We start from the raw sequence: 12,329 nt of genomic DNA on the forward strand, positions 1-12,329 counted from the left end.
AAGGCATCACCTCCAGCATCCTGGCCAAACTCCGCTCGGGAGGATCATATTCTGCCTACCTAGAACTCCCCCTGACGTTTCAATTGGACACGATACTCTTCTTCACTGCCTGTCCTAAACTCTTGTGTGATGGTGCTGTGTGTTGTTTAACTGCTTCCACCTCAGAGGTGGCTGCATTTCAGTGGAGAGAGAATCATTTATTGTACAAAACATACAAGGACATCTTCCTAGAGCCACTGCTCCTGAAAGACAAAAATTCATATTAAAGAATGACCAGGAATAAACAGAGCACAGTACAAAAGCAGGGTAACAGCTACACATACCAGATTAATCACCAGGCACGAGTTTAAGCAGCAGTTCTTCAACACCACCAAGCTGTAAGCGACAAGGAAAAGTTCAATACGTCTACAGTTACCCTGGCCGAGCTAACGGACTTCAGTAAAATAACAGTCCTTTGCCGTCCCTCAGGGATCTCAAATGACTTCACAAACAGGAATGACTATGGTCTAACGTCGCCACCATCCTTACCATGAGATGGTGCTCTATCTCCCAAACGCGAGAGTTACTATCCCTGTACTGCTCACCCTGGGACAGCTGCCACATATGAGGCAGCCGGGATGGGGGGAGCTGGCTGGGTCGCAGCGCCTCACCCAGGGGAACCTGAACTCTTTGGATCCGAGCCCTCAGCATACCTTCCTCCTGGGGGAGAGTAACAGAAAGAGCAGGCAGTTACTGGCAAAGCAGTAGAGGCACCTGCATTATCAAAGCTACAATCACTGGGAAGCCCAAGGGACACTTGCCTCTTCCGCAGCCACGAGCCACGTTTTGCGGTGCTCATCGCAGTAAACACCCACGCGTCGCACCCACAGCCGGACAGGAGGAGCGCCAGCGTGCCCTCCTTCTGCCATTCCCCCAGTTACGTCCCGGTGCTCCCGTTAGGTGTACGGCGTCAACACGCACGGTGCGCGCATGGTCTCCTTAGCTCTGAATGCGTTTGCGGAGAAAGCTCTCAGCTCTGAAAGGCACCTTTGGGCGGCGTCTGACTTACTGTATGAGGTGCTATTTGCTGAAACGTCCCTAACAGTCAATTTGGGAAGCTAAGGTGATACCTAAGTGAAAGGAAATTTCATGACGAGTTGCACGCTGGGACATGCGTGCTGTATGGCATTTGTAAGGCATTTTGGGACAAAAGGTGCTATAAGTACACTGTTAGACCCTGTGAATACTGGCTTCGCTTATTCCACTAACAGTTCTATTAACAGTCTTTGTGTAAAATAGAGGGGGGAAAAAGAGAGAAAAAGTGATTTATGCAAGACTTCCGTGGCTAGTGATGGACTAAATCCCAAAAGCAAAACTTGTGGCAACGGGTGAAATTAGCCTAACAGGAGTGAAGGTCATTCTGGAGACAAAGCGTAAGACTCCACACGCACGAGTTTCTCATATTTGGAGCTTGCAGAGCTGTCATTGCGAAGGGTCCTTCATCTCATCTCCTTTAAGAGGATGGCAGAAGTGTCCATTCACGTACAAGCTTCTTGTGAATAGCTCTCGTTACTTTGCGTAGTCCAAATTTTAGCTGCTTACTAAGAGCCACTGATACCAGCAGGGGCAAAGGAATTTTAGACATTGAGACGGTTCTTCCTACTAGAATTTTTGTTTAACAGCACGTTTACTGTATACAGGTTAGATCAAGCTGAGCCATTAGCAAATGAAGGTCAGGGAAAATGATTCTCTCTTTTGAACCCTAGAAGAGGTAATCAAAATTGTACAGACAGTCTTCATCCTTTATCTAGGTTTAAAGTAGAACAGAATTAAGCTGTAATACACATAGTATCTTCCTGCTATGAAGCAGCTGCAATATTCCTATCCAAGTGAAACACAGTGATCTTCTCCTGAAAACTTGTGAAGTTATAAGGCAGATTTCAGACAGAAGTAAGAAAATCTGGGTACAAAATAAAGTAGGGAAGGTCAGGGAGAGAAAAAATTGTTAAACATCGGGGTACATATATAATAGGAAATACACTTCCACGTAGCCCTCTATATCTTACATCAGAGTTTTTCTACCTTTTTTCCAATCAAAAGCTCACTCAGCCTTTTAGAACACTAAACACCAACCACGGATCAGCCTGAACAGCACAGTCACAGTATTTTAATTTATGAACAAAGAAAAATTTGAGTGTTCTTTTATTATTCATTTTTCTCCCATTCTGTTTGTTTCCTTGCTTGACGCATGGAAATGTGTATGTGCGCTATAAGAAAGTACAGCTGTTCTGAAGACATCCTGTGATGTCTTATGAACTGCAATGGTTCACAGCCCTGGACTGGGAAACATTGCCACAGCCACTCCAAGCAATGCCCCAGCAGCTGGATCACTGGCATTTAAAGGAATGCAACAGCAAACTGACTAACCTCTCAGGGCTTTCAGGAGGGAGTTGTGAAGGCTGAAGTGACATTTCTGCAAGTCCCATTCATTCTGCTTTATCCTAAGTCACTTCATAAATTTAAGCCCATGTGTGAAGATCATTTTGCTCAGCAGTGAAAAGCAGCAATAACCACTGCTCAATTTCAGTCAGCAGAATGTAATTACCCAGCTTGGAATTTGGCCAGGATACTCTCCTACTCTGTGGTAAAATGCCAAAAGCCCCATCATGACCAAAAAAGTTCAAGAATTTGCTTTCTTACCCTATTCAAAGCTGGAATTTCTATAGCTCATCATCCCCAGAACCAGGAGACATTGTCAGCTTAATACTGACCTCAGTACTGGAAAAGTATTACTCAGTAAGTGAACACCACCATTTCCTACAGCAACTAAACTTTCCTGGGAGGTCTCCTATCCAAGTACTAACCTTGTTCAATCTTGCTGAACTACAGATAGGAGAACTAAGGCACAATATATATATATACATTTGTATTTATTGTGTGTGAACATGGCAGTAATGCTAGGTACTGGATTGACCGAACAAGGTCTCATGCAGAGGACACTGTGCAGAATGGGCAGCCGTTAACATGTGTTTTTACTCTTTGTTCAACTAATTTGTCCCGAACTTCCTCCAAACTCCATAGCTCAGAGTTCAGTTGCCAAAGTTCAAAGGCCCAGTCTGGCCTCTCTTTTCTCTTTCTCTGAGACTACTATGAAAGTATCCAGTTAGTGCCACAAATAAAATCTCGAGTCAGGCAAAACCGTCAATTGGGTTTGAAGTGAGACAGGTTTGTCTTCAGTACTCAAAACATACAAGAGAAGCAGAGAGGATCTGAAAAACACACGCTTAGACATTTGCACCTAAAACCTTAAAAAGGGAAAAACATATGCAACGCCTATTTTTGCTGACTTTATAAGAAAATCAAACAAGAGCCTGGAGGAAGAAATGGTTGAAAGGAAAAATAAACTTACTTATATTTAAAATAAATAGTTAAACTTGTCCCTTATATTAGGTTTGCTTCACAATCTATACCAAAAGACTCAAGCCAACAAAACGCAATCCAGCTAAAGTTTGCAGGATTGCAGTGTCATCCTGTGACACTGATTTCAATGTTCTCATCAATACAACTGCAGAACACTGAGCTGTTTAAGGTCCTGATGGGGGGAAATTTAAAGCCCAAGTGCCACTGACATCAACAAGACTTGCAGGTATTCTGTCTATCTCAGCACCAGGCCTTTAAGTTTAATATTGTTCTGGGGCATGGGTGGATTTCTGAGCCATACAGTACATGAACAAGCATGAAGATGGCAGGGAGGAGAACTGCGTCTTGTAATGAAGACAATTTATTTGCTTTTAAAGCATTAGACATTACATTAAAACAGATCACCAGAACAATGAAAGAAAGAGCTCCAAATGCAACTTGGACCATTCCCAGAGCTGAAGCTCGGCATGCTGAACAAACGCCCCCTTTATTACCTGCTATTTTAAATGGGGACCGGGTCAGATTGTTAGAAGAGTTCAGCTGCCATTTAGTTACCACGGGAAAAAAAAAGCAATGATGAAGCTGACTGAATTGGGCATAGTATTGAGCCAACACAGCTACAAGGCGTCTGGATGAAAGCTGGCTCAAACCTGACCAGTTTGGCCTCCTGGTGCAGAGAGGGTGCAGCTGCCTGTGCGGCTCTGTGTGCACAGCCTTCAGGGAGCTAAATGGGAGCTGAGCTTTCCTGAAAATCCCAGCCTGCGTCTTGCAAAGAGTCAGGGATCAGATGAGCTGTCTGCTGATGTGAGAGCATGTTGACTCACTCTAAAGCTTCTTCTCTGGGTTTTGGACTCTACTCTGCCCAGAGCACTTGCCCCCAGCAAGCCTCCACGACTCAACTCTCCACTCTGCCCAACCTACTGAGGGGTAGCAGATGCTCACCAACCAGCCGGGGCTGTCCAGCAGTTAGGGGAAGGAAGGTCTAACTTTGGTGGGATCTAAAGAAACAGGAAAACAAAAAGAGAAGGAGGGAATACAAGGGGCAGGGAGGGAGCCCAGGTGCACGAAGAAAGGAAGAGAACGGGGAGAGAGAGAAGGGCCGGCCCCAGAGCAGGTGTGGGAGCCAGGCCTGGGGAGGGCTGGAGGCGGCTGGGGCAAGCAAAGAGCCAGTGGAGAAGGGGGTGTGGGAGCCAGGCTGGGGGGGGGGGGGCGGGCAGAGGGGGTGTCAGGGCCAGGCCTGGGGGGGGGGCTGGGGCCCGGGAAGGGGGCCTCGGCCTGCGGAGCCGGTGTGGGGCCGAGAAGGGCGTATGGGGCTGTGGAGGCGGTGTGGGACCAGGCAGGGGGTGCAGAGCTGGGCCCACGGAGGCCGTGGGGGGCCGGGCCCGGCAAGGGGGCGGGCGGCCGGGCCCGGCGCTGCCGGCGGGGAGGGGGCGCAGCACGTCTCCATGGCAACCGCCTCCCACCCGGCCGGGGCCTGCGGGGCGCGGCGGCGGCCGGCCCGGCCCGGCCCGGCCCGGCTCGGCCTGGCGCGGCGCGGCCCGGCCAGCAGCCCTTTGGCGCGTCGCGGCGCCGGGAGGGCCCACGCCACGCCGCGCCGCGCCGGGCCCGCGGCCGCCGCCCCGTGACCTACCTGCAGCCCCCACGCAGGTGACAGCCACCGCCGTGTGCACCGGCCAAAGCCTTCCCCCCGCCCGGCCTCCCGCCCGCGCCCCCCGACACCCCCGCCGGCTCGCGGGCCCCAATAGCCGGCGCGCCGCGGAGCCCCTCCCCGGCCCGGCCCGGCCCGCCCCGCTCCGCCGCCCGGGCCGCCCCCGCCCTCCCGCCGCGGGGAACCGGCCGGCGCCCGCGGAACCAACGGGCCGCTACCCGCGTGGGCGACACGGCGCTTCCCTCGCGCGGGACCGCCCGCCCCTCCGGAAGCCGGCCTGCCCCCGCGGGGGCGGTGGTGATTGGCTGGCGGCGTGGCGGCGCTGCGCTGCAATTGGCCCTGCTCGCCGAGGGCGGGGCGGGGCCCCGCCCGCTTCCCCGGCGAGGCGGGGAAGAAGGGCGGGCGGTGGCGCCAAGATGGCGGTGCAGGCCGTGCACTTGGAGGCCGACGCCTTCCTCGTGTGCCTTAATCACGCGCTGAGCACCGAGAAGGAGGAGGTCATGGGGCTCTGCATCGGGGAGGTACCGGCGCCGCGCACCGGCGGGGGCCGCGCCGCGCCCGGGGGAGCGCGGCTCGGCCTGGGGCGGCCCTGCCAGTGCGGGCTGGCGCCGCTGGCTGCTGCGGCAGTGAAAACTTGGCCCGGGAGAGTCGCTGCCCGCGCAGCCTGGCTGTGTTTGGATGCGTGCTTCTGCTCTGCTGGCAGTACGACAGCAGTTTTTTCCTTGAGGCGTCTGTTTCTTCAGCAGGGAAGCAGTTGATTTTCTTTCTCTTTTATCCCCAGGTTGATACCAGCAGAATTGTCCACATCCATTCTGTGATCATCCTGCGCCGCTCTGATAAGAGGAAAGACCGTGTGGAAATTTCTCCAGAGCAGCTTTCAGCTGCCTCTACTGAAGCAGAGATATCCTTTCCCAGAGACAACAGCAAACCTGCCAGCCCAGTGGTTTAGCTCAGACCTCTTTTTGCATGCAGTTGTTTAAGACTTATTCTAGACTGTCTGAATTTGCCAGCTGCTTGCCTCCCACAATTCAGATCAGAAAGCCAGGCTGGCATTTGCCTTTCTGTAGAGTTTAGGTTGGTTTCAGCATTTGCAGTGGAGTTGTATAATAACTAATTATTATAATTGATGTGTCCTTTTAATTATAAATAAGAGTAGCTCTAAATTACAGTTTTAAGGGGGATAGCAGTTCAGCTTACAGATGCAAATTCTTCTGTATTTCCAGTTAGCAACAACTAATAAATATAGCAAGGAAACCTATTAGAAAGTGAAAGGTTAACAAGTCTCTGTTTCCAAGGGTGGTGCATTGTAGGGCTTTTTCCCTCTATAACCTTAAGGATGCTGTACTAGACAGCTTGCTTACATGTCAGTTATTTCCACATGCAAACCAAATGTATTTTGCTTCTGCTTAGCAACAGAGGTGTTCTACTTATGATGGGGAAAGAGGCTTCCATTAGTTTTCTGCTAAGTGTCTTGTCACTTCTCTAAAGTGATCTGTAAATCTTGGAAGGGTGGGTGTTTTGTTTTGTTTTGTTTTGTTTTAAACTCTGTCCCATTCTTGCTGGTTTTGGTGGTACGAAAACTGGTTCCTTTTGCTCTGTTAGTTTCAGAAGAACCTTGACTGACACACAGGTTGGCTGAAATGACAGGACGGCCCATGAGAGTTGTGGGCTGGTATCACTCTCATCCTCATATCACTGTCTGGCCATCGCATGTGGGTAAGAGAAGTCTTGGACGAGGCTCTGTATGAAAACATGTAGCTTGCTAACTGCGTTACTCAAATCTACTGGATTACTCAAAATCTGCTGGATCCGCGCTTCACAACTATCGAAGTTACAGTGTTCCTTGGATTAGTGATATAGGCCGATTCTCCTTGTAGGACAGGGCTGCTCAGCCTTCCTGGCTTTGTGAGCCTTGTCCCGAGGTTCTCGTTAGCTCGGGAACCACCATGCACGCTTAACAGACCTGTAGGGAATGAGAATTCCTGACATGGTTCACAGGTGGGAGATGTTGGTTTCCCAAAGGGCCTCTGTCGATGAGATTGTCTTAATGGGCTTTGGGAAATAGCACGCTCCTGTTTGTGGGATGTAACCCCAGCCCAGGAGCTGTGCTTCAGGCACTCAAATTGCATATGATTCAGTAGTCCGAGATTAGCTGTTCTGGTTGCTACTGTTCTTCCAGACAAGTAGAGCTGCAAACAAGGGGCATGGGAAATGTCAAAAGATCTGGGAGAATGATAGTCCTGCCATGTTGTTCTTTTGACAGCTGTGTTGATGCAAAATTTTCTTCTAAAGAACCATGCAAGTAATTTACATGTATTGGATGTGCATGGTTGTATGGCTGATCTACACCTCAAGGCTGGTAGTAAGATTTGGGGTTTTTTTCTTCCCTTCATTATCTCATCTTCTGTTGTTAAGATTTGCTGCTTAGTTCTGTTTTTAAGTTGGATCAAGGTGTTTCCATGTTCTGTGAAAAAAGGCTGCTTTCCTTTAAAACTTGTTGCCTTTTGTTTGTCTTTTAACTTAGTGTCCTGAAGTTCTTTGAAATAAAGCTTGTGATTGTTTCCAGATTCTAGAGACACCCTTCAAAGGATAGCAGGTCTTTTCTCAGTTCAGATGACTAGTGAAATTCTCCTTGTCTTTTTTTTTCCTTTTTTTTTCCCTCCCCTCTCCTGTTCCCTTGTCTGCAGATGTCCGTACTCAAGCTATGTATCAGATGATGGACCAAGGTTTTGTAGGGCTTATTTTCTCCTGTTTCATTGAGGACAAAAACACAAAGGTAGGCAACTTAAAAATGTGAATAAACTCTTCAGGCACTCACGAAGGTGTCAACGCTGGGGCAAAACTGAAATCTTCTGTTTGCCCTTGGATGCAGCCTGCAGTGAGGGCTGCGCTGTTTGCAGCAAGGTCAAAGCATAGCTAAAATGTTGATGTTTGGGGCATGATCCTGATTCACAGAAAAATAAGTTATTACTCTCTCCTGATCCGCAGTCTGGTTTGATAGTCAGTAGAGCTGTGTGGTTCTGGAACTGAATCAGTTAGCTGGTTCGGTATGTGTGCATTGAAAGAATGAATACCTATGATCTGTTTGGCAGAACAGGCTTATTTTGTCGTGGGGCCCCTTGTGCTTTTTTGGAGTACTTAAACTATCTGAGATGCTACTACAGTGTGAGATGAGCTGGCAGTGGTGTCTCTTCTCTAGGTTTTTCAAGAAGCTGTAAGATTTTTTTCTTCTTCTTAGCTAGCAGGTCTGTTGGTATCTGTTTGTCAATGTTGCCAATCAAAGCAGAAGTCACTTACCTTTGCAATCTGTTTAAAATGCTTTTTGAAAGCATATTCTGCTTCCTAAAGGAATTTTGGATTTTACTTCACCCCTCCTCCATCTTGGAATATGACTTTCTGCTGACTCTCTTAGACAGGCAGGATTCTCTACACCTGTTTCCAGTCCATTCAAGCCCAGAAGAGTTCTGAGTAAGTACAGCAAGAGAATGCATCTGGCTTCAGGTTGTATTTGATTTCATCTCTCCTTTTAATAATCAGCTTTCTGGGTTGTCTCAAATGAGTGACTTCAGATTCATAACAAGCAACAAATACTGTATAGAGATGTCTAAACAAGATGTCATTATTTCTGCTAATTGAATCTGCTCAAAGAGAACCTGAACAGTAGAGCTGACTGATTTAGCCTAGATAGCTTAGGCACTTGAGACCTGGTGCAGAATGTAGTAGTTTAGGTCTGAATTTGAGTTGTTATCTGTCTAGTCTGGGCCTGAATCTTTGCTGTAATCAACTGTGTAGAAGGGCTTACCTCTTGCTTTTAACTTTGGAGTCTTTCCTAAGTGGTATACTCCAGTGGTGTAGGGTCCCCATTCTGGACACACGCTCTGCGTCATACTGTCCGTGCTGACAGTCTGCTCACTGTGGGGGGTATATCTTTATAGCCACACTGTTGTCGCAAAGTTTAAAAGGCTTCCACTTGCCTGTCAGTACAGGCATGTGTTCCCAAAGTTAAACCTGTGATGATGCTGTGCATTGGACAGACTGCAGGCTTACTGAAGGCCTTTTTGCTCTGCTGCTTTGAAGTTAACTGCATTTGATACCTTTTTAGATATGAAAGGATTGAAATTCCTATTCATGTTGTCCCCCATGAAACCATTGGTAAAGTGTGCCTGGAATCAGCTGTAGAGCTGCCCAAGATCCTTTGCCAGGAAGAGCAAGATGCCTACAGGAGAATTCACAGGTAAAGATGCTGGGGCTGCGCTCTTCTCTGAGACTGTCTTTGCTAACAGCTTCTGCAGTGGCTGTACTTCAAAGCACCATAGTCTTAGCATGGGTGTAAAAATTGAGCAGCATTAGCACTTCATGTGCCTTTGTGGGAGAACTATTTGAATACCTTCATGTTAAAAGAGTTCAAGCACGCTCTGCCTTGCGTAATAACATGTGACTTGCACACTGTTCCTATGGCACAAGAGCTAAGTGTAACTGCTTTTCTGCTGCAACAGAAAAGAGCTAGAGCATGTATGAGCTCGTAGTGGCACTTTAGTGTTGTTGCTGTGCGTGATTGTAAGTAGTGTTTAACAAGCGTAAGAGTGCTGAGAAGAGCAGCCTGAAAAATGAGATTAGATGTCGGCTGGGTGGCTTTTCTTGCCTCTGGCACTCAGGAGATGCGATGTTTTTGTGCAGCAAGTGGCTGGTTTGTTACTGTTTTGAATGTAGAGGGCTTCTAACAAACGAAGAGGTTTAGAAGTACCTGCAGTGTCAGTAGGTAGCTGTTTCTGTAGTATGCATTTGCCTAACACACAGTTTACTACTGTCTTGTCACCAATGTGCATTCTGTTCATTCTCTTAGCCTCACCCATCTAGACTCCGTAACCAAGATTCATAATGGCTCAGGTAAGGTTTCCTCTTTTGCCTGTGTGAGTGTTGGAGGAGGCTCTGAGAGCTGAACCTTAAAGGTTGCTTTCTCCCTGCCTGCAGGGGACAGTAGACCACAGTTGTGTAACAGTCCTCACGAGCTGCAGTGCCCGCTTGGTTATATTTGTTTTTGTAAATAACCACAGAAGTACTTTAATTATTTTTATTATTATTTTAACCATAGAGTTTGTTTCCAATCCCAAACACTGTGTAACCTGAAGAACTTCCTGTGATTGTGTTACCTTGTTAGATAAAGTCTGGAGGAGGGATAGAAATGTTACTAAACACCTCAAAGGCAAATACCAAGGGTTGTAAAATAACCTGATCCCAAGAAAAGGAATGCCATTGTATCCTTTGGATTCCTTAAGGAATTCTTCATTGAGTTGTTTAAAGTTGCAGTAGAACTCTTTTTTTCTCTTTTTTCCACTCTTAAAACAGCAAGGGATGATTGTTTTGGTGAGTCTTAAAGCATGTGTACTTATCAGCCAGGTGCTACTTACTACTTCTGGCAGTTCATATATGTTATGCCCCTATGGCATCTTTGCTCTTGCCAGTGAGTTAGACTGGATCCTGGTCCCCTTCCTGTTGTAAGATAAATACCTTTTCATCCATCCTGACCTGTTCAGTAGACATGGGATTATTAGCTTCTGCATGTGGAAATGAATTAGCATCGATGATGGCCTATACACAGTTTTCCAGATTCCTTTTGTTGATCTGCCCTCCCTCCCCAGGTGTCTAAAGGTGAGGTCAAAATAACTTGTTTCCTTCTTTGACAAGCTACTGATTCCGACTCTTTCCTGTCGGGGTCTCCAGTTGCCCTAGCCAGGATCCTGTAGAGTGGTTTTTGGCACTCCATAATGCTCTTGGCTTTGGGAGTTTTGTAGCACACTAAGTTATTTGTGTATTTGCACTGGCATGATGTGTTCTTGCTCTTTCCAGTGTTCACGAAGAACCTCTGCAGCCAGATGTCTGCCATCAGTGGGCCGCTGCTTCAGTGGCTGGAGGACAGACTGGAGCAGAACAAACAGCGGGTGCAGGAGCTGCAGCAGGAGAAGGAGCAGCTTTTGGAGGAATTAGCTGCTTTGGAGTGAAAGAGGAAACAGACCTTTCAGAAAAGAGACATGAATAAAACTCTGCAAGACCTACCTGTGGCTGAAAGGTGGCCCCATGTTGCCTCCCGGTGAAGATACTATCTGGGCCTCTTGTCTTGCTCCATGCAGCAAAGAGCACCCCTACAGGATAAGGGCTCCCATCTGCCCCAGCTTGGTGGAGAGCAGTGGTGTCTCTCCGGGTGCTCCGTGAAGCAGTGCAGTTCTAGCTCAGTGGTAGGGTTAGGCAGCATCTCTTGGTAGGAGAGACTTCGGTTCTGGAGGGTGCACACCTGGGGAACATATTGTTTCCACCTCCTGTGTGTTTTGACAGAGGTCCTACTGCTTTACGTGTATGCCAGGAGCCTAGAACAGGAGGATTAGAGGGGAAGGGAGTTAGTCTCTCTGCAGTCGTTTCTGATGCTGCCAACTTCTGCCTTCTTTTAGTAGCTTCAGTCAGCCATGATCTTACATCTAGTAATGTTCTGGATTACAGGTTGTTCACTAGGCAGGTAAGAGGTGGGAGGGATCTTGGACATAGGGTCGATGCTCTGTGTACTTCAAACCAAATAAAGAATTCCAAAGCCAGAGCTGTTCGGAGTAGAAGTGAAATGCATGCTGCATCAAAGTGGCAGTGCCTGCGTTTTTGGATTCTGTTTTTGCCTATTTCTGTATTGGTGTTGTGTACTCAGCACTGAGGCTCTCTGCAAAATGGATTGTTTCTACTGGACCGAGTTTTGAGAAGTGTAGCCATTTCCAGGAGGGAAGAAAAAGATGCTTGGAAGAACTGATAGATACATGAGTCTTTCATTTCTGTATGCTGCACTTCATTGGCTTGAAACTGAAGAAAATACCTGTGTTGTTGAAATGATTCTTTAAATGTCCTTGCTGTGGGATTTCAGAGCAGCTCAAGTCCATGTGTGTTGTCATCTGCATCCAGTTATGTGACGTTTATTCCATCTGAGTGGAAGAACTAACAGCGTAGTTAACTTCTGTTTTAGCTCTTTGTTCCTATGTATATTCTTAATCTGAAGCCTTACATGCTCAAAGAGATGAAAATGAGAAACTGCCTGTACTACTGCAATGGAAGTTGTTGCCTGTTGTGATGTTTTTGGCAACTTACTGGCTCGACTGCTGGTTTGGAAGGGTGAAAGTAAAGTAGCTGAGAAAGAAATGTTCCCTTTCTTGATTAGCAACTGTAAATTGCCCTTGGCTTTGGAAGTTCTTCAATTCCAAAAACAAAAGAAGTCAGGATGTTTGTCAGATTTCTTTTCAGTCTTCCTGCA

General features: G+C 47.6%; 2 protein-coding genes across 2 annotated transcripts; one reads left to right on the forward strand and one right to left on the reverse strand.

Moving 5' to 3' along the window:
- Window positions 1-153: 153 nt before the first annotated feature.
- MTCP1 (mature T cell proliferation 1) lies at window positions 154-5,305 on the reverse strand. The gene is made up of 6 exons (XM_062584997.1): window positions 5,266-5,305; window positions 4,342-4,397; window positions 801-1,939; window positions 529-699; window positions 324-375; window positions 154-242 (listed from the first exon to the last, which is right to left on the reverse strand). Exons 3-5 carry the CDS (start codon window positions 906-908, stop codon window positions 328-330), a joined length of 327 nt encoding a protein of 108 aa, XP_062440981.1. The 5' UTR covers window positions 909-1,939; window positions 4,342-4,397; window positions 5,266-5,305; the 3' UTR covers window positions 154-242; window positions 324-327.
- A 127-nt stretch (window positions 5,306-5,432) lies between these two features.
- Window positions 5,433-12,217, forward strand: BRCC3 (BRCA1/BRCA2-containing complex subunit 3). The gene is made up of 8 exons (XM_062584620.1): window positions 5,433-5,568; window positions 5,829-5,948; window positions 6,676-6,763; window positions 7,735-7,823; window positions 8,460-8,515; window positions 9,150-9,281; window positions 9,891-9,934; window positions 10,895-12,217. The coding sequence occupies exons 1-8, from the start codon at window positions 5,464-5,466 to the stop codon at window positions 11,044-11,046; spliced, it is 786 nt and encodes a 261-aa protein (XP_062440604.1). The 5' UTR covers window positions 5,433-5,463; the 3' UTR covers window positions 11,047-12,217.
- The last annotated feature ends 112 nt before the right edge of the window (window positions 12,218-12,329 follow it).

The sequence above is a fragment of the Rhea pennata genome, chromosome 11 (assembly GCF_028389875.1).
Source record: "Rhea pennata isolate bPtePen1 chromosome 11, bPtePen1.pri, whole genome shotgun sequence".
NCBI lineage: Eukaryota > Metazoa > Chordata > Aves > Rheiformes > Rheidae > Rhea > Rhea pennata.